This window comes from Lonchura striata, chromosome 1 (genome assembly GCF_046129695.1).
Source record: "Lonchura striata isolate bLonStr1 chromosome 1, bLonStr1.mat, whole genome shotgun sequence".
NCBI lineage: Eukaryota > Metazoa > Chordata > Aves > Passeriformes > Estrildidae > Lonchura > Lonchura striata.
In genome coordinates, this window is record NC_134603.1 from 22558697 (window position 1) to 22577784 (window position 19088).

At 44.0% G+C, this 19088-nt stretch overlaps 2 protein-coding genes across 5 annotated transcripts in view; one reads left to right on the plus strand and one right to left on the minus strand.

The window, feature by feature from the left end:
- The window catches only part of STK3 (serine/threonine kinase 3), a 173351-nt gene that overhangs the window by 130476 nt on the left and 23787 nt on the right, over positions 1 to 19088 (plus strand). Inside the window, exon 11 of the transcript XR_013339874.1 lies at positions 17089 to 17167. The gene's annotated coding sequence lies outside the window, so the exon portion shown is untranslated. The remainder of the gene's footprint in view (positions 1 to 17088; positions 17168 to 19088) is intronic.
- On the minus strand, positions 7806 to 14721 carry KCNS2 (potassium voltage-gated channel modifier subfamily S member 2). Of its 4 annotated transcripts, none has more exons than XM_021529414.3 (2): positions 14702 to 14721; positions 7806 to 13637 (listed from the first exon to the last, which is right to left on the minus strand). In XM_021529414.3, the coding sequence occupies exon 2, from the start codon at positions 13598 to 13600 to the stop codon at positions 12167 to 12169; it is 1434 nt and encodes a 477-aa protein (XP_021385089.1). In that variant the 5' UTR covers positions 13601 to 13637; positions 14702 to 14721; the 3' UTR covers positions 7806 to 12166. The 4 variants fall into 4 exon arrangements, with proteins under 4 accessions (XP_021385089.1, XP_021385091.1, XP_021385090.1 ...); XM_021529416.3 differs by lacking the exon at positions 14702 to 14721 and adding an exon at positions 14520 to 14656; XM_021529415.3 differs by lacking the exon at positions 14702 to 14721 and adding an exon at positions 14100 to 14172.

Consider the following 19088-nt stretch of genomic DNA (forward strand, 5'->3'; position numbering starts at 1 on the left):
GTACACGGGATAGTCTGACTCACCACAGAAAGGCACTGGTGCTTCCAAGCAGAATGTGTATTGTACAACTTCTGTGAAGCACTTGGTGTGCATGTGGCTCTATCAGTGTGGTATGATGAGGGTTACTTTTTCTTAAGTGCATACCTGGTTATAAAGCTAATCAGAAAGACCTCCTGAAGTAAGAAAGTCTTTATTTCTTCACATTCTTAAATATGTGAAAATTCTTAAATGGGACTTCATCTTACAGTTACATTTCTTTCTGTGTTTCTAAAGGCAGTGATGGATGTTAACTAGTTTAGCTTGAAATAGATCTAGGATTATCGTGTCCAGCTGTTAACCCAGCACTGCCAACTCCACATTCAACCACGGCCCTGAGTGCTGCATCCACATGTGTCTTCAATACCTCCAGGGATACTGACACTGCCACTTCCCTGGGCAGCCTGTTCCAGTGCTTGACAATCCTTTCAGTGAAGAATTTTTTCCCAACACCAAATTAAAACCTGCCCTGGTGTAACTTGAGGCTGTGTCATGCAGCTGGCTGGGAAATTTGCTGTGAGATATTTCTATGCCAGGCTGTGATGCAGCAGTGTTATGGCCACTATTGACAATGAAAGAAGACACATCCTGGGTAGCCCATGTTGTTTCTCATGATTGTGTTGTGCCAGATGGAGTAATAGCTTAAGCTTTTTGGAGAAAGGCAAATTGCATTGATGGCTTAGTGAGAAGTTATTAAGTTGCATTTGTGAAATACTTTTTCACAAAATGTGTTCCTCCTCTTTGTTCAGTGTATTCATTCTGAAAAGTGCCTATCTTTTACATGGTGTGCTCTCATCCATTTTGATTTGGTTTAATTTGTTAAAATTTTTAAAGCATATGTGAAAATTCCCCGTGTTTCCCTTCTTCTCTTCCTCCTGCTCAGGAAAATGAATGTGGGCATTACTTTTAAGAGCATCCCCTGAGCCAAGTGTTCTTTGGACATAGTGGGTACGTGCAAATGTCAGCAACAGCTTTTATTCTCCTATTCAGAGATCACTGAAGTCTCAACTGTCCTGTTTTTCCTTCCTTTGAAAGGATGAGATGTTCAGATTCTAAGCAAATCTTTCTAAATTATTGTTAGTCCCAGATGCTTTATGCTTTTTTCCATTATTTGCTACACAGTCCTCAGGACAGGTTCACACTTCATTTCACTAGGCCTTCAGAGAGCTATCTGGGTTGGAGAAGAGTAGTATTTGTCACAGAAACAGGAAGAAATAAAGAAATTTTAAAGTATTCTTTGTGGAGGGAAGAAAAAGAATATGGCATCTGCACCTGGCTAGGCAGCTTATGAGGATAACTGTGGATGTGAGGAAAAAAAGTGTTGGCTGAAAATAGCAAATCAGGTAGTCATATGTATAACTTACTGCTCTGTGTTGTGTTTCACATCTGATTTTCTTCCATTAATGTTTATTGTCTTAGATGGTCATGCTTTATTTATCCTGTTTTTACTTTAAAAATAGCAGTTTTAATTTTTTTAACTTTATATAAATGGAAAAATACCATAACAGTGCCAAGTAAATAAAAATGGAAAAAGAACCTAATCAAAGTCATCAAGGTGGGGGTGTTTTCTCCTCCTTTCTTTCCCCGCTCCTTTCTTTGGGGTTACAGAGGCTTCTGATGGCAAACATTTATCTGTGCATGGAGAGACTTTGCATGCTCCAGCCCTGGGCAGACATGGATGGTTTTATTGAGAGGATGAGCTGTGCACGTGCTCAGGATGTCCTGGAAGTGTTGTGCCCTGCTGGAAGCTGCTGCTGTCCTTGTCCTCCTGCTCCTCTCCCTGCGGGGCCATGGAGCAGGCACTGAGGCTCCTGCAGAGCATGAGGAACCAGCACACACAGCAGGGAGCCCTGCTTTGCCCAGAGAGTCAGTGTGAATCTGAAGCTGTTGGTCCCCAGCAGGGTAGCACTAAGCTCAAGTCAATGCCTGTGGTCTGGGAAGCCTTGGAGGAAACAGCTGTTATCCCAGGGACAAAGCCATGCTGTGGTGGCAAACAGCTTTTGATGCCACTTAGCTTGGTTGGTTGGACTGCAGCATGGCCTATTGCCCTTGGGAAATATAAAGTTCCTTGTCTCTATTTTTTAATTGATGTACAAAAAATATTTAGGAAATTATCTCAGTGCAGTGGAGGAGTTTGTGTAATGGCATCAGCTAACAACCTCTCCATGCCCTGTGCCAGGAGCTTTCTTAGTGCATTAGCACGATTCCTCAGCCTCCCAAGTTCCTACTGTGGGTGCTGGCTTACCTTTGCCAGAAGTGATGATGGGAGCAGGAATTTTTCATGTGCTATAGGCAAACAGACAAGAGTTCTTGCCTGCTGCTGGTACTTGTTTGGTGCAAATAGGCCTTTCTAAAGGGCACAGAAAATTCACAGGGGATAAATGGCACTAAGTAGGGAGCTGCCCAGACCTAGTCAGCAAGAAGACACTGGAAGGAATGAAACTATATTCTGGGCTCAAATGCAGGTTTTCTGTCTGTCACAATGGGGGAAAACATTAATGGTATTCACCATTTACCATAGCACTGCAAACCCCAGCAACCTTAAAAATTTTTTTCTTTAGGTATCATATTCTCAGAAATTAAAATTTGTAAATATACATGGCCACATGCTAATGTACCTGCATATATTTTCCTCTGTCAAATTAATTAAGCCACATGTTGTTTACTAAAAACTGGTTTCCTCTCGTTGTGGATATTTCTTCTTAGGACAGATATTGCAGTATCTCTCCCTAGCTTCTCCCAGAGAAAAGCTCAGCCCTACTAGTCCTGTTTCACTCCTCTGGACAGTATTTGGAGCTGACCAGTATAATTCTTCAGCTGTTCCTTTGCTGCATACAGAAGCAAGCGCCCTACCCCCACATTCCTCCTTTCATTCCCTCAGTGTCACTGGAAGGATTGATGCATGAGAAGATGGCTGTGGCCCTCAGCTGTTTCTAACACTGCTCTTTTTCTCTATTCAGATCTTTCTGCTGCTTTGCACTCCTGGGCTCCCAAGGCCTGCATGGTTGCTGTTAAAAAAAGCCTCGCAGCAAATACATCAAAGAGGGAGACCAAAAGCTTTTGAGTTGATTTATATGACACTAAGCCTTTTGTATGATGCATCAATTGATATTTCATTTTTATTGCACTACAGTGGGGTATATAGACTTAACAGCAAGAGGTGTCCTTTTGATCTCTCATCACACATGAAAACAGGTATCATAGTCCAGAGATTATGGAGGTCAGAGATTATTTGAGGAAGGATTAAGTAGTAGTACCATTTTTCATAGCAACTATCTCCAAAAGCATGAGATTCTTTTAAAAGTGCAGCTGTTATTTCAGTCTAGATAAGTGCTATTTATTTGTCATATACCAATTTTTCCTGCTCAAAGAAGACCAGAATTTTTCAGTGTTTTGTATTAAAGATGCAGAAATAAATCAAATGCTTCTCTTATAAGTACAATTAATAAAATAACTTCCTGAGTCTCCTGAAATCCAGAAGAAATTTTGGGTTGCTTTTTCTATTAGTTGATCTTCACAGAAATGGCCTTGAGACTGTTCAGAAGATAATGGGGTGACTGTATTAATGTGCAGCACTGCACCAATTTATACACACATACAATTGCTTAGTCTGAATCCGATTTACCTCAGAAAGTGAACAGAATTCTCTGCTGAGATGAGTACTGGTTCAGTTTTCAATAAATACAACTGAAATATTGCTCTGACTCATTCCAAGAGTCTCTCATTCCATTAGAAACTCTATAACAACCAAAAGCAATTTTGGTTTATATATTTGGTTTATAGTGGTAACCCACTATAGGTATGTGAGTATCTCTCCTGCTAAGGAAACCACTGATTGCTCAGCTTTTATAAAAATAGATTAATTTTTGAGGCTGTTTACATCCACAATGTAATGTGGGTAAAATCAATAGCAAGAGTGTTGTATTAGATTCAACAAACCCAAGAAACCTATTTCTCCTAGTTAGTGTAATTATAATTTTGTTGACAAGCAGATGTTTAAAGAGCCCTCAAATATGTAATTATTAGAATAAGTGAGGAATTGAGGATCTCTAGAATTATAGGGCCAGCAATACAGTAGTCTTGCATCCCAAAAATTAACGCAAATGTATTCCAAGAGTAAGTATAATTTTGAAGCCTTTTAAGTGTAGTTAATGTTGATTTATTCAGCCCATCAACTGACATAAGTCTATACATCTCATAGCACTTGTCTTCAGTTACTGCCTCCACAAAAAGCTCAACAGTTTGGTCCTATCTTTCAGCTACATTAGGAGAAAGTCTTATTTGCACAATGTTTGACTAATGTGGACTGAAGTGTTTAGTTCAGCTCTTTGCTCTGGAACAAAGAGCATCCATTCAGGCTTTTTTAGAAGAGCTAGTGCTCCATTTCTGAGCTGTCTTGCAGCTTCTGTCCTGATCAGTGGATCGAGGCTGCTCAGGGCTGAATGGGCACTGTGCTGCAGGGCCAAGCAGCTGCTGTGTTCCCTCGTCACAGCAAGTGACAGAACCTGCATGGCCTTACCTCCCCAAAATATTGTAAGGCTGCCAACCTCATGTTTGGAGTGCCATGCTGCTGACCCAGGTGATGGGAGGGTATGCTGCTGGCTGTGCTTAGAAATTGAAGTTGAAACTTTTGGAAGGTGGTCTCTGATTTTTGGTCCAGATCTCTAAGTGAAACCATGCAGGACATGACTGTCCTGTGCACTTTGCAAGGAAAGACTTGAAACACTGTTCAGTTTCAGCTTTGTTTTCTGTTCAGGTTTATTCTTTTCTGGGCTGCATTGTATTAATGCTTTATATTAAAAGCCCAGAACTGAAATAGACTAACTTTTCGTTCCCCATAATTTCTTCTCATCTTCTCTGTCAAGATAAAAAGATGTACTTTGCTTTTATAATACTGCTTTGTCAGGATGGAAAATTGTCAGGTGTCTTGTTTCAGGTATCATTAACTATCTAGCAAAGCCTTTTTCTTCTGTTTTCTTGATATGTCTAGACTGACCTTTCTCTGAATCTAAAGGGATTCCTAAGGAAATCAAATGCACCTAGAAACACCTGCCACCTCTCTTCCTTTCCCAGCATCTTAAATTGTTTTGGTGCTCTGGGGCTCCTGCCGAGTGTGAGGAAGCATATTTGTATTTTTGTGTGCTGGTGGATGGGCCAGTGTTGTGGTTACTACTCATATGAGGCAGAGTCCTTTGTGCTCTCCAGCAGTGCACTGGTAGCACTGGGGAGAGCACCAGTACAGTTCCAGTTTGGGGAATGTGAGAGCCAGGAGTGGGGCTGTCCTCACCAACGTATAAGGAAGCATTTTTGTCATCAGAAGCATAAGCAAAATGTCCCTATATTTATAAAGCATTCCCAATACTGCAGCTGAGATGTCCCTTGCAAAGATCAACTGCCAGACCTGGTAGTTCACTTGCCAGGCTGAGTAAGGAAGGATTGGAGAAGGAGCTGCATCCTGACTTTGGCTGGTTGAGAGGTCCCTGTTGTGGGGCCAGCCTTGCCTCTGCTGGCCCTGCAAGAGAACGGGAGACACATAAGGGGAGTAGAATGGGGATCAGCCACTCTTCTGGAAGGTGCTTGCAAGTGGCATCAGCCTCTTCCCTGGTTTCAGCTGTCTTCTTCAGAGCATGCTCCCAACAGGGAATGCTGAGAACCAGCTCACCAAAGAAAAATACAGGCAGGGCTTCTTCCTTCAATAGGAAGGGATCAAAGTGTTAAAAAATTATCATGCTGACAGTGGCAATAGGAAGGTGTGCCTTGGTATGGAAAGAAGAAAGCAACAACATACAGAATAGATTTTTCCCAAAAGTAAACCACAATTTTGACATGTTATCTTCTGCCATACTTGGAAAACCTAACACAGGAAGGTGCTAGCCCATAGTCTGATGTGCCTAGACACTGATACAATATTAAAAACCTGGAATTTACCTAATGGTAATCAAATGGATGTTCCGTAAGGACGCTATAGTAGGGTGTCAGTATTCAGAACATTTCCTAGAATGGGGTGGCACATGAATTTCAAAAACAGCACAGTAATTTGAAAGGATAATTTCCACTGAAAGTTGGTGGGATTGATGTTCCTAAATGAGGAACTCCAAAGCCCCATTTTGCTGTGTTACAACCCCACCCCCATCATCTTTCCTTACATATCATGGAGGCTGCAGGAATAGCCATGTCAGGCCATGGCTTGAAGAGGGTGAAGCAGGAGGTACAGGACTTGGGATGGGCAGCACAGCAGCTGCTGGCAAGCAAACTGAGCTGCTGTGTGAATACCACTCATCTTCCAAGTAAGATTAAGAGTTTTCTTTGAAAGTCAACAGCGTCATCAGTGGAATAGTCTGCTCAAAGCTACACAGACTTTTGTACCACACAGAACACCTGCACATTGGGTGTCAACAAACAGATGTTGGACTGTGCATCTGAAAGTGGGCAGTTCTTAGGCTGCTTTAGATCTATAGAAGGAATTGTCAGATTTATAGCAGTCTTTGTCCAATTCCTGAAAAACTTAGCCCTGTTTATATCTGAGCAGGGATTTGTGAGAAACCAGAGCCCATTAGTACCCTTAAAGAAAAAAAGCAAGAGTAGGAGGTGCTGATGTTTCTTTGCACTTCTGTGAAGCTGAAATGCTGGATTTGTGCCACTGCCTCTTATGGCAAATTCACGTGTTTATCCAAGTGAGGACTTACATGATTTAGGGCTGTGTGTAAAGGGTGAGGCGATGTCAGGCAAACAAATTTCTGCAGTGGGAGGTCAGTGTGAGTCCCAACACCTGCAAGATGATTCTCCATCCGCATTTCTAGCAGGGCAAATAAATTCCAGAGCCAGACCTTTGCCAGCAGTGTCATGTGATCTCAGGAAACACTTTCTAGACTGTTTGCAGGTTGCTTCCTCCACTTGACAACCCATAATTTTATATCTGAAGGGTGAAGAGATCCACAGTCTTTAATGAGAGTTATGTTTCTTAGCAGCTTCAATGATTGCTCTGTAGAACTGTTGCTTTGAATAATGTATTACCCATTGCTCTATTTTTAACCCCATACATTATTCTCAGATGAGAAGCATAATCTTTTTTTTTTTTTTTTTTTTTTTTTTTTTTTTTTTGGAAAAAGGCAGAATCAGTAAAAAAATACTTCAGAAATCAGATGGGAACATTCTTTTATCCTGTCTGAATAGTGTGCAACTTGAAAGTTAGTTACAGGAGATCAAATTAATTTCTGGTGTAATTTAATGGGAAGCCAGGTGCATAAATTGGAAAAGAAAATAAGAATAACATGAGAAAAGAATAGTTCTGGCACAACACTTCACCAAGGGATATGAGTGGTGCCTCGGGCTGAATATTGTTTGAAAGCACCATCAAAGGTAGATTAAAGTCAGGAGTATTGTGGGAGGAAATGGATAACCAGCACAGCAGGAGCAGTTACTCCAGGGGATTTCTGCTGCTTATATGTGCACAGCTGGGGCCTCTAGGGATGGGGGTTATTTTGGAAGAGATGAAAGGTCGTGTCAAGTTGATTTAGTGCCTACAAATGCTGGTGGTATGTTGTTTAGTCCCTAATCTGTCAGGTAGAGAACAAGAAGCTTATACTGTTTGTTCAACAGAAAAATATGGGTTCCCCACCACAACCACCAATTAAGAGCATTTCTAAGAACAGAAATCTAGCCTGATGTGCATGTTTAAAAAAATTTATCTTCACAATGACACTCAGGCTTCTCTGATTATAATATATGCTCAGAATGTCCTGAAACTTAAATCAGTTCTAGATCCCTGGTGAAAGATAATTTTTTATACATTTAATTTCCATTTTATGGCACAAAACTGAGTTCTTTAGTGCATTACACACCACTGGGACAAGACACACAGTACAAAGAGATCCAGATATGCTAGTTCCCTGCAATCTGGTAAAGTTCTATACAAAAAGGTACAAATACTGGAGGTATTAAATTTGGAAAATTAAATGCAAAGTTTTTTGATTTTAAGTTTGCAATGTGAAGTAGCCCATGCTCTATATAACATGGGAGGAAAAACCAGTCTGTTTTCAAAATGGAAAATCTGCAGGGAAAGAGAGAATTAGCAACTGATGAAAGTAAATGAGTAATAAACCAGGCAATAACACAAAATCTGAACATACATAAAAAGCTTAATCACAATCTATATATAGATTTTACATCTCAGGAACATAATGTAACATATTGCTTCTCAAGGGTATCTCTGACTCTCATAATACCCTAGATTTGTACTAGAAATCCAGATTCTCTAACAGTTTATTCTTTGCAATATTTACCTCATTTGAAATATTACCACAATTCTCATTTAAATGATACAAAGCTCTCAGATGAAAGAGAGTAGGCACAGCATTTTCACTGGTGCCATGAAGGTGACTGTCACAGGCAGGAGGAGCATAGGCCGATGCAATGTTCTTCAGTGAACTGCACATCCATACTGTGCAGATTCCTGACCACGGAAATTTTCCAACTCCAGAGAAAGTGGCCAGTCAGTCCTCTCGTCCTTCAGTTCTGACCCAGTGGTGTATGGAAGTGCAGATGCCCTGCTCTCACACAGTAGTGAGTGAGAAAGTCTGGCAGAAGTACTGACTGTGCAAAAAGTGCCCCACCTCTTCTCCCTGTGAGGCTTTGGAGAGATTGCATTTTTTTTTCAAAGTGTAATGTAAACATTTTCCTGTACTTTTATTTAATGAGAGATAAGTTTTTGCAGCACTTACTGCACTGAGCCCTAAAATGACATTACTTCATAAAATGGTGGGAAACATATGCCCTGTTCTTCCTTACCTAGATATTTTGGGGCAGCTGAGACAGCAATATTTCTTAAATCATTAAATTGTTAATCTGCTCAGTGAAAAATTCTGTTAGTCATAAGCAAATATTAAAGCTTCTGTACAATACTGTCCAATGCTCAAACATAATAAATCTAAGCAGAAGTAATGCAAAAAAAAATGGCTACATCTCATAGCATGGTCAGGAGAACAGGACTTGCAAAAAGAAAACTAAAAGGAAGCTTGAGAGGTATAAACCTGTGAAAATACGTATGTAAGGCCATATGGTTGCCGTCTATGAATACACTAAGAGGAAAATGAAATATTTAAGCTAAAGAACAGTGTTGGCAAAAGAAAACAAAAAACTATATTGGTATAATGCGGCCATTAATAAAATTGTGCTAAAAGTGCAAGTCTTGGAGAGCAGCACAGCTCTGGAATGGTCTTCAGGAGGAGCGGGGAGCAAAAATGTGACTACTTTTAACATGGAGTTAGTTAAGTTTATGAAAGGAATTCCTGTGCACTGTGTAAAGTAATTGTCATGATAATAAGAACATCTTAAATTTCAATACTTTATTTAGTGTCTTTGATCAAAAGCACTTATATAAAAATGCAATAATGAAAATTCCTTTCAACCAATACAATAAAAGTTGGAATCCTTGGGTATTTCATTTTCTTTAGTAAAATGCAATTTGGACACGTTCCAGTCAATATTTGCAGAAATGACAGAACATCAGCCCTACAAATAATAATAAATCTAGAACATAAGATAAGCTATAGGTTATTGAAATGATGTGTTGCAAAGTTAAATCCAGCCTTTGCAATGTTAAACTAGCAACAGCTGAGGGAATTTGTGGCTCTTTGGCAAGTCTACAGGTCTCACCAAATAATTCCTCTGAAAGTCTCTGGTTTTCAGCTCTGTAAATCTACTCTTTGTGAAACTGAGATAAAACCACTGCTTGGAGCCGAGTTCTCCAAAAGCCCCAACCAAGAGATGGAGTTTGCAGTGTCCTTTGCATCAGTAAGAGAATTTGCCACCCTTGCAGCATGACTGGACGGTATGTGTTGCCCATGCCCACATCTTCCTCCCCTTGTTTCTTTCTTGGTATTTCAGTTCAACGAGTGACCTCACGCTGCCGCTGCTGCATGTGTGAGGTGGCTGTTTGTGGGTGTGTCATAGCTTACACACGTGCAGTATGAATCAGGGACAGGAGTACTGAATTTATGCCTGGGAGTCAGCACAAATTGAATTGAACCAGCCCTATCCAGAAGCGTAAACCTTAGCAAAATATTTCAAGTTTGGATACCAAATTCAAGTTATCTAGGTCTACCTTCAGAACCACGTATATGGCACTTTCAATTTCAGGGACAGCAAGCAATGGCTTGCCAATTGACTTATAACTTGTGCAGGCTGTGTCAATAATTGGTAAGGTGGGAAAGGCCCTTTTTCCCTCACACTTCATGGCCTAAATCAGCTACAGAAGTGAGGGTGTTCAACAGAAATGGGGTAAGTTATTTCACACTGTGTATTCTGTCATAGATCACCGGGCAAACAGAAATCTGGTCCTGGGTGCTCAGCTCTCTTTTTTTTAGGTGGAGCTGATACAGTATCAAAAGATCCAGACCAAGCTGCAACCTCTAATAGCCTAAATGAGGCAATTAACTATTCATATCATATTTGCTTTATTTTGTTGGTTGAGTCACCGTTTGTAATGAAAAACACAGTCTTCCAAACAAGACAATTTCAGCTTTTGTATTTTAATTTCTCTTCTAACTAGCTTGAATTTAATTTCTGCACCTCTCTGGTCTTCCCAAGTAAAACAAAAAAAAAATTAATTGGAACATTATATGTAATGAATGGGATGGAACAGCAGTAGGATCTGAAGAGAAATACTGTTCTGCCCACTGAGTGCCAGTAGTTTTTTTTCTAGCACAGAAGTAAAAAGAGAGAAGCAGTGGCTTCTGCCTGTTGACTACAAGTTTGATCTCTATACAATTGTTTAAGGGAGAAGACTAAGCACTCAGAAAACCACTCTATGAAGATTCATTATTACTCTTGAAATCACATATGATCTGTTCTCTCATGTTGTTTTTTTCTTTAAACAAGTATATGCCAGCCCTTGAAAGGATTAAAATTGACATAACAGAAGTAGGTAGGAGGATCTACCCACAGATAACTGCAGTATTAAACTCTTTATCTGTTCCCTTCTTAGGCTTTTATACTCTCCCTTATCTGTAAATTAAGAGTTTCTTTCTGAGTGAAAATGGTTTTTTTGCTTAGAGATTCCTTGGCAGAAATTTTAATGAAATTGTCTGTCATCAACACCTGCTTTCAAGCTTTACTGATAAAATTAGATTTTATATCTCAGCATCACATATGGCATCTTTATAATTAGTCTTTTTGCAGTATATGAATGTCAACTCCTAAAATGCTGCCTGTACTGTTCATGTGGGAATATTTCACTTCATTAATCGAATCCAAGATTTCATTGGTGCTTCTAATTGTTTAAAGCCCACATTTTCGTATGTCTAATCTCAAAACCATTTTGGTGGACTGATACAACACATTTGCAGTTGCACTGGGACTGAGCTGTGAGCAGATCCCTTCTCGGAATGGAATCCTGAGAACTCTAGATGGGCTTCCATACCTAGAGTCACTTGTGGAAATGTAGTCTTAGAATATGTAGCTATCTGAAAATGAGGGGTGGCCTTCTTTAGAGGGCTCGGTATTGATCTAGTCTTGGAAACGGAGGAAGGTCTATGCCCAGAAGATTCTGAAAAATATTATTATACATAACATTTCAGGACAACAACACCCAGATTTTAACACACATACTAAAGAATAAGCAAACTCAGAGGTGTTTTCAGGCAAGTGATGATCAGAATTATTGGTCAGCAATATAGGTAGAAGTGTTCCTGTATCAGTGACTCACAGGTGGCTCTTTCAAACCCTTGTAAAATGCATGGGAAGTCTTATACTAGTACAGACACCAATATAAGTGATAGGTGATTTTTTCATTACTCATGTGACAGCTGAGAATTTTTATTCCACTTGGGTACATTAATTTCTCTGCTCATATGAGAAGATGCATAAAGTAACAGATCATCACTATACCACCAGCACTAATGGCATGGAAGTAGTAACATTTGTATGGAAAAGTCAGCATTTAGTACCCTTATGCAACAGGATGAAAATGTGCAAACTGTTAACTTGTAATAGAAATGTCTTTAGTTTCTCAAGTGCAAAGTGCAGTGTCAGCAACACTATCTTCTTGGGAAAAAAAAAAAAGACAAATAGGAAAACATTTATAAACATAGCTCTTGATAGCTCTCATGCAAACTGCTGTCAGACTTGTACACTAATGCAGTGAATCATTCAGGCTCAACTCACTGGGGGTACTTCTGCTCATATTGGTCAGACTGGCCATAAGGGATTTAACTTTATAAGCATAGTAGTCCCTTAAGTTGACAGATGGAACTTCTTTCATGCCATCACCAAAATCACAGCTTCTCATGGCGCTCTCTAACTGCTTCTGACGTCTATAGAAGTGGGAGAATTTATTAAAGATCAGTGTAATGGGAAGCACTACCACTAGGATACCAGCTAGGATGCATGCAGATGCTGTCAACTTGCCAGCAGTGCTCCCTGGCACCACATCCCCGTAGCCAACTGTGGTCATGCTAACAGTAGCCCACCACCAACAAGCAGGGATTGTGGCTAACCCCTCATTGTCTTCTTTCTCAATGGTGTAAGCCACTACTGAGAAAATGGAGATGCCAACAGAGAGGTAGAGTAAAAGAAGCCCCACCTCTCTGTAGCTGTACTTCAGAGTTGCTCCAAGAGACCTGAGACCTGTGGAGTGTCTAGCAAGCTTTAATATGCGGAAAATCCTCATGAGTCTCAGGACTTGTGCAACTCTGCCTAAATTTGCTAAAGTTGGACTACTTTCCACCACCAAGTTGACAATTAATGTAATATAAAATGGAAGGATAGACATTAGGTCAATCAAATTCAGGGCATGCTTGAAAAATTTTAAAAAGTCAGGAGCTACTGCAAATCTTGCCACCAGTTCAAAAGTGAACCATGCAATACCAAAATGTTCCACGATTTCAAAGCGAGGGTCTTCCTCGGTGTTGCCGTTGCTGTCAACAATCTGAAAGTCTGGAAGGCTGTTCAGGCACATGGTCACAATGGAGCCCAACACCACCACTATTGAAAGGACACTGAAGATGCGGCTTAAAACCGAGTAGCCAGGATTATCCAAAGCAAGCCAGAGCTGCCTCCTGATGTTTCCAAAGGGCTGTTTGTCAAATTTAGAGGCATCATTGTAGAATGCCAAAATCTCATCAAAAGAAGATGTTGTACTTTCCTGGTCACTTTGTTCCTCCCATTTCTCTTGGTCTGGCTCCATTTTCCTCCCATGGTAGCTATAACTGCAGCAGGAGTCTATAAAGAATTCATTGATTCCCCAGTATTCAATCTCCTGGCTGAAAGAAAAGACACAGAGTTCACCCATCACATGGAGCTTGCCAGTGTTATAAAAATGTAGCACGTAAGGAAAGAGCTCGGGGTTCCTGTCAAAATAAAATTCATTCTTGGTGTCATCATAGTCATCACAAAGCTCCAGTATAGACTCCTTTGAGTGGCAGCTCAGCAATTTGCCCAGCCTGGTCTCGGGGAACCTTAATAATGTGTTGGATCTCATCTTTTTCTTAAAGCCTCCAACGTTGATGCTGATCTCATTGTCTTCAAAATTCGCTTCAGATAAAGCCCTCAGACTCTGCCCTGTCATAGTGAGCTCCTTCCAAAGGTGGGTAGGGAATGAAAACCTAGGATACAATTACACAGAAAGTTGGCAGAATGCACGAATCCACAGCATGTTCACCAATCTTTTTCTTTCTTTCTTTCTTTTCTCCCTGTTCACTCACTTTCCCTCCCTCCCTTTTTCTTCCTCTGCCCCCGTCTCTCCCCTTTTCCCTCTTTTCTTTCTTCCCACCTCCCACTGAAGACCTTGAGGGAGGCTCCTTTGTTCCCGCGGAGGCTCCTGTCCCTCCCCTCGCCCTTCACCTGGGCTGCGGCTGTCGCTCCCACCAGCCCCGTTACTCACGGCCTCTGTGCCACCGGGGCCGCGCGGACCTTTCATTCCCTCCCGCCGCTCCCGGCCCCGCCACACAGGGAGCCCCGCCGCCGCCCGGGGTCCCGTCCCACGCCGCGCTCAGGGGCCGGAGCCGCGCTGCGACCCGCGGGGAGCGCGCCCCGCCCGGCTCCGCGGCGCTCCGCGCCCGCCCTACCTGCTGCCTCAGCGGCCGCGGCCCCCCGCCGGCGCGCCCGGCTGCCCCCGGCCCCCGCCCGCCATCGCCGCCGCCCGCGGGGGCCGCCGGGCTCGCCTCGCTGCGCGGGGCTGCCGGTGCCGGGCGTGGCGCTGCTCTCGGGGGTGCCGGTGCCGGGCAGGGCAGGGCGGCCCCGCCGGCCGCGCGGTGCTGAAGGGACAGCGGCCGCCCCGCTCAGCGGCGGGAGGCGGCGGCACGCCCGCTCGTCATGGCGACGACCCCCGCGGCTGCCGCCCGCCCCCGCCGCTCCCACCTACCCCCGGCCCGACCCCGCCGGCAGCGATCGGGCCGGGTGCGTGGGCACCGGGGCTGCGGAGGGGCGGCCCAGCGGAGCCGGTGCGCCGAAGGTGCCTCCGCTCGCTCGCTCTTGCCCCCGCGCACCGGCGGCAGCGGCGCCGCAAACTCGGGTTTCCTCCCCACCGCGATCCTGCTTCACGCCGGCTCCGAGCGGCACAACCTCCCGAGGGGGGACGGGGGACGCCCACCCGCGGCCGCAGTGGCTCCGAGCACCCGCGGACCTTCTGCCGAGGGGCGTCGCCCGCCCCCGCCGCTCTCCCCCTCACCCTGCCGGGAAGGGACCGGGGCGGCTGGTGCCGCTACCCCGCCCGCCCATGGCACCAGCGGGTCCTGGCTGCGGCTCCGGAGCAGGGTCCCTGCGGACACTGACCCCAGGAAAGACGGGGACACTTGTCAGAGCGATTTGGTGTGAGGGGAACGGAGCTGCGTGTTGAAGCTGCTCGTCGCCCCCTCAGTCGCCGGCTGGGAACCCCCGACCTCCGCACACAGCCCCGCCAGCCATTTCGGGGGGGATAATCGTGATAATCGTGATAATCGTGATAATCGAGCAGGGCGGGTGGGAGGGCTGACCTCCTTGTGCTGCTGCTCTCGGTGGATAGACTTTTCGTGCTAGCACATGGAATAGTGTCCCTGTGCTAGCACATGGTCAGCGATGGCAGTGTCCCTGCTCACGCTGCAGGCGACTGGGAAGAAACATCCCCTCTGTTGCTGAGCCCAGGGTGAGGCCGAGCTTCTCGGGGGGAGCCTGATCGTGGCAATCCCTGCGCACCTGACCCCGCCCTGAGCAGGGCCGGCTGTGCAGAGCACAGATGCTCCGGAACAGGTGCTTTATGCCGAGATAACCCACATGGTCTCCTGCAAGCTGCCTCGTGACCGCCTCTCACTCGTGGTCCCATGCCTCTGAAATCCAGCTCCTGTTAATGCACTGCTGTCAGTGTTTTGTAGGGTTAGGATGTGCAGGGGGATGAAGACTCCTCTCTTGCTTCCCTCAGCCCTGTTAGAGCCCTGAGCACTCCAGCCCTACACATCAACTTCGGCTTGTTCCTCAAAGCCTCGGTGAGGAAGAGAGGTTATAACGTCCAAGTCCAGCCACAGGTGAGCCTCATTTACAAGAAGCCCCCCAGTATTAAAGATCAGCCCTTTAAGAGCCCAGGAAACTGAGTACAGACATGGAGTAGGGCAAGTAAGTCCTGGTGTATGCCGCTGGCCAGGTCTCCAAGAGCCTGCTCAGCTTTTTTACCTGGGGTATCGTGATCACACCACCATATCCCACCAAGGCTGGTGCATTGTGTGGTCAAAGACTCCACAACTCTGGGACACTCCCACAGCGGTGTGCGGGGACCCACAGCACCCTCAGCCCCCCGAGATGCTTCCGACGATCCGTGCTCCAGTGATGCTACAGATGGTCTCCCTGCTCGCCTTTTCTTGGGTGGTGTGTGCTCTTGCTTTGCTCTGCCGCTGGTGAGTGCCTCCTGCCTCCCTTTCCTACAGATGCCCTGGCTCAGGGTTCTGTGTCCCAGCATGCGTCACTGCGTGTCCGGCGACATCCCAGGGCACGCTGGATCCGCATGGAATTACGGACACCAGGCTGCTCTCCTGGCCAGGGAAAGTGCTGCTCCTCTCAGCCCGGTCCCTCCAGCTCTCCACCTGCTGGGAACAGGAGACAGTGACTGCACACAGCAGGGAGTAGGCTTTGCAAATGCAGTGGCGACCTGCCCGCTTCCCTGTAACAGTGTGGTTTCATGTCCAGAGAGGCAGCTCTCCTGCTTCCCAGTGGCACTGTAGCTGTTGTGTTAGTTCGTGAGAGCCGCCTCCTCTCGGGGATTTGCTGGCGAGCCACTCACTGGAGAGCTCTAATTATACTGGCTTTTAATGCCTGGGGCAAGGGGTAGCAGGACACAGGACTGGGAAAACACCACGTTAAAATTTTGAGTTGGATTTTGAACGTGGCCCCACCACGTTCCCCAGGGTTTGGATAAATCACAAAACTTCTCTATTGTAATTTCCCACTCACTTTTAGGAGAACAAAAATAACTCGTATTCCTCAGTAACATTACAAGGAATAATGAGCTGCTGCTGCTGGAAGTACATTCAAGCGATGTCTGTGTATTTCCCTCAGCTCTGCTTCATTCTGGGTAGCTAGTGGGGGCTTCAAACATGTTGAAACATCTTCAGCAATTTTTTAAAAATACTTTTGTTTCTTATTCTTAAATTAAATATTTTTCCTTAATGCTGCTTTAGAACAAACTAAGTGGAGACATATTTAGAGGATTTCCAAGCTTTTATAGATTGTTCTCACCTTCTAAGTGACTTGGCTAAGAAAAAAATGGTTACAGGCAGTCTCATTACTCATTTATCAATCTCTGATCTTATCTGTACCTTGGCAAAAATTGCTGATCACTTTTCTAAGTTGCATTTTCTCATTAAAAAACACATAAGGATACAGCTCTCTCTGGTCTCATATAACTGCTCCTGTAATTAGGGCTAATAGACTCAGCCCAAGCATTTTGCTAATAAGGCTAAAATGATTCCAGCTCCCAAATTAGTAATCCAAAAATCCATCTGATTTTTTTTTTTTTTTGTAAAGGGCACACTCTGCTCCATGGGCATATAAGAGTTACTGTTACTGACCTAATATTTTTGCCTTTCCCAGCAGTAAATACAGAAAAAATTGCTGTGAACACGCTATCACTGGTGTAATCTGAGGCAAAAGATATGTCAAAAGAAATCAGGTATGTCATTTTTGCACAAAATGAGCTTGTGATGTGTCAGATAAGAACACATTTTGGGATGCACTGATAATACACCAAATAAATACAAAACAACACTTTGTTTGCACTGCCTTGTGGACACTTCTTGGACTGTAGAGAATGCAAGATCAGTGCTGAGGTGGGGCTGGGCTGGGAGCATAAGGAAGTGTGAAGAATTGCCTGTTGGAGTGGGGAGATGAATGAATGATTCATATCACCCTAGGGTAATATTACAAAAGCTAAACTAACTTTGGGTTTGGTGGTTATAGTTTCTGACTGAGACTGCGTGAGACGGGACTTTTTTTATTGGTACACGTGGTACCATGTTATTTAAGGAATATGAGAAGGTGCCAGTGTAAAAACACAGCGTGAGTACAGGCGCCCTCCAGGGCCAGGGAGACATGGCAACTACAGTGTTTGACAATACACCCAGCCTGGGGTTTGTGGTGACCTAAACTGTGAGGGAATGTGGAAATTATTGCCATCCTACTGACTGAGTCAGTGTAGGAAGCTGCTGCCTAAGAAGCCATATCCTCAGGCATACCCCCTGCCTGGTCCCTGTTGGCTGCCCCGCCACCACTGCGGTGAGCTAACACTGCTGGGGACATGTGGCATTCTGTCCTGCAGGCACGACACGGCAGCTGAGATGCATTGTCACCTTTGGAAGAAGTGGAACTGCTCCAAAACTACTAAATCCACAAGTGTTAATGAAATACTGAATTGGGTCTAAAGGAAGTTATGGGACCAAAGTCAGTAGTTTTATTGGCATGGTGAATATGGTGGATTCACTTTGAATTTGAGGACACAACCATCTATTACACTGAAGATGGAACTTTATTCTGAATTTAATACTTACTGAAAGGTTTCCCTCTGTCCCTAGGGCCAGATTCAAATGTACATTCTTGCTGACTCTTTCCTTTTGTTACAGACAGATTGGAAAATCCAGGGGTCTTAATGCATCTTAATGTCTTAGTTTAAGATCTATAGATACAACCTGCTTTTCTTTCCAAAGGTGGCTGAGACCTTTCTGTATTGGCTTTTCTACTGCCACAACTGTTAACTGTGGCCAGTTAGTAAATACGTTTAGAAGAAGTAAAAATAACTTTGCACATCGTGCTCACTAAATACTAGAAAAGGATTGTTGCAGAACATTGCCAAGTTTATAAGAATGAAGTTGATAATGGATTTAAACAAATTCATAAAGACTACATCAGTTTCTGGATATTTATCCACCTAATCTAAGTACAGTCTCAATTTGACAGAAATTTGAGAGAGAATATTGCAGAAGAGGGACCCTTCTAAACACACCTTTTCTTACCTCCCCCATGTCAGCAAGGCAGCCACTCTCATGATGCTTGATTCCTGTCAGTCTGTAGCCAGCCTTTTCTAACTGGAAGTCTAATGAAAGCTGAGATTGTCCCTGCTTTTTTCATCATTCTAAAACCCTCATAACCAGAGGCATAAAAGAAGTGCCCTTTGTTTATGAGTCTGCTCGCCCTGTGAGTGCCCTGACAAGATATTCCTGCTTTTCTTAGGAGGCAAAGGCTTTGCACAAGTTCTGTGGCATTTGCAGTATAAAATGTGTGAGCGAGGAAAGTCACTTTACTAAGCTGTAAGTTTACAAGGCAGTGATAGCCATGTCTGGAAACAGACCTTCACTGTGACACAGTGGAACTCAGTGGACCACAGAGAGACCATCTGGCAGCTGAAGAAACTGAATCATGTGCTGAACATGAATGGAACATTTCTTTTTGTCTGACAGCACCTCAACAGAGTGGCAAATACTGATATTTTGTGGTGCAGTGATTGCAGGAGTATTGGAGTTTTACTGTGATGACTGTGGTATTCTGCCTTTTGTTGTGAGTTGACCTCCTTAGTCACTTCTGTGCCTGCACCACCTGAT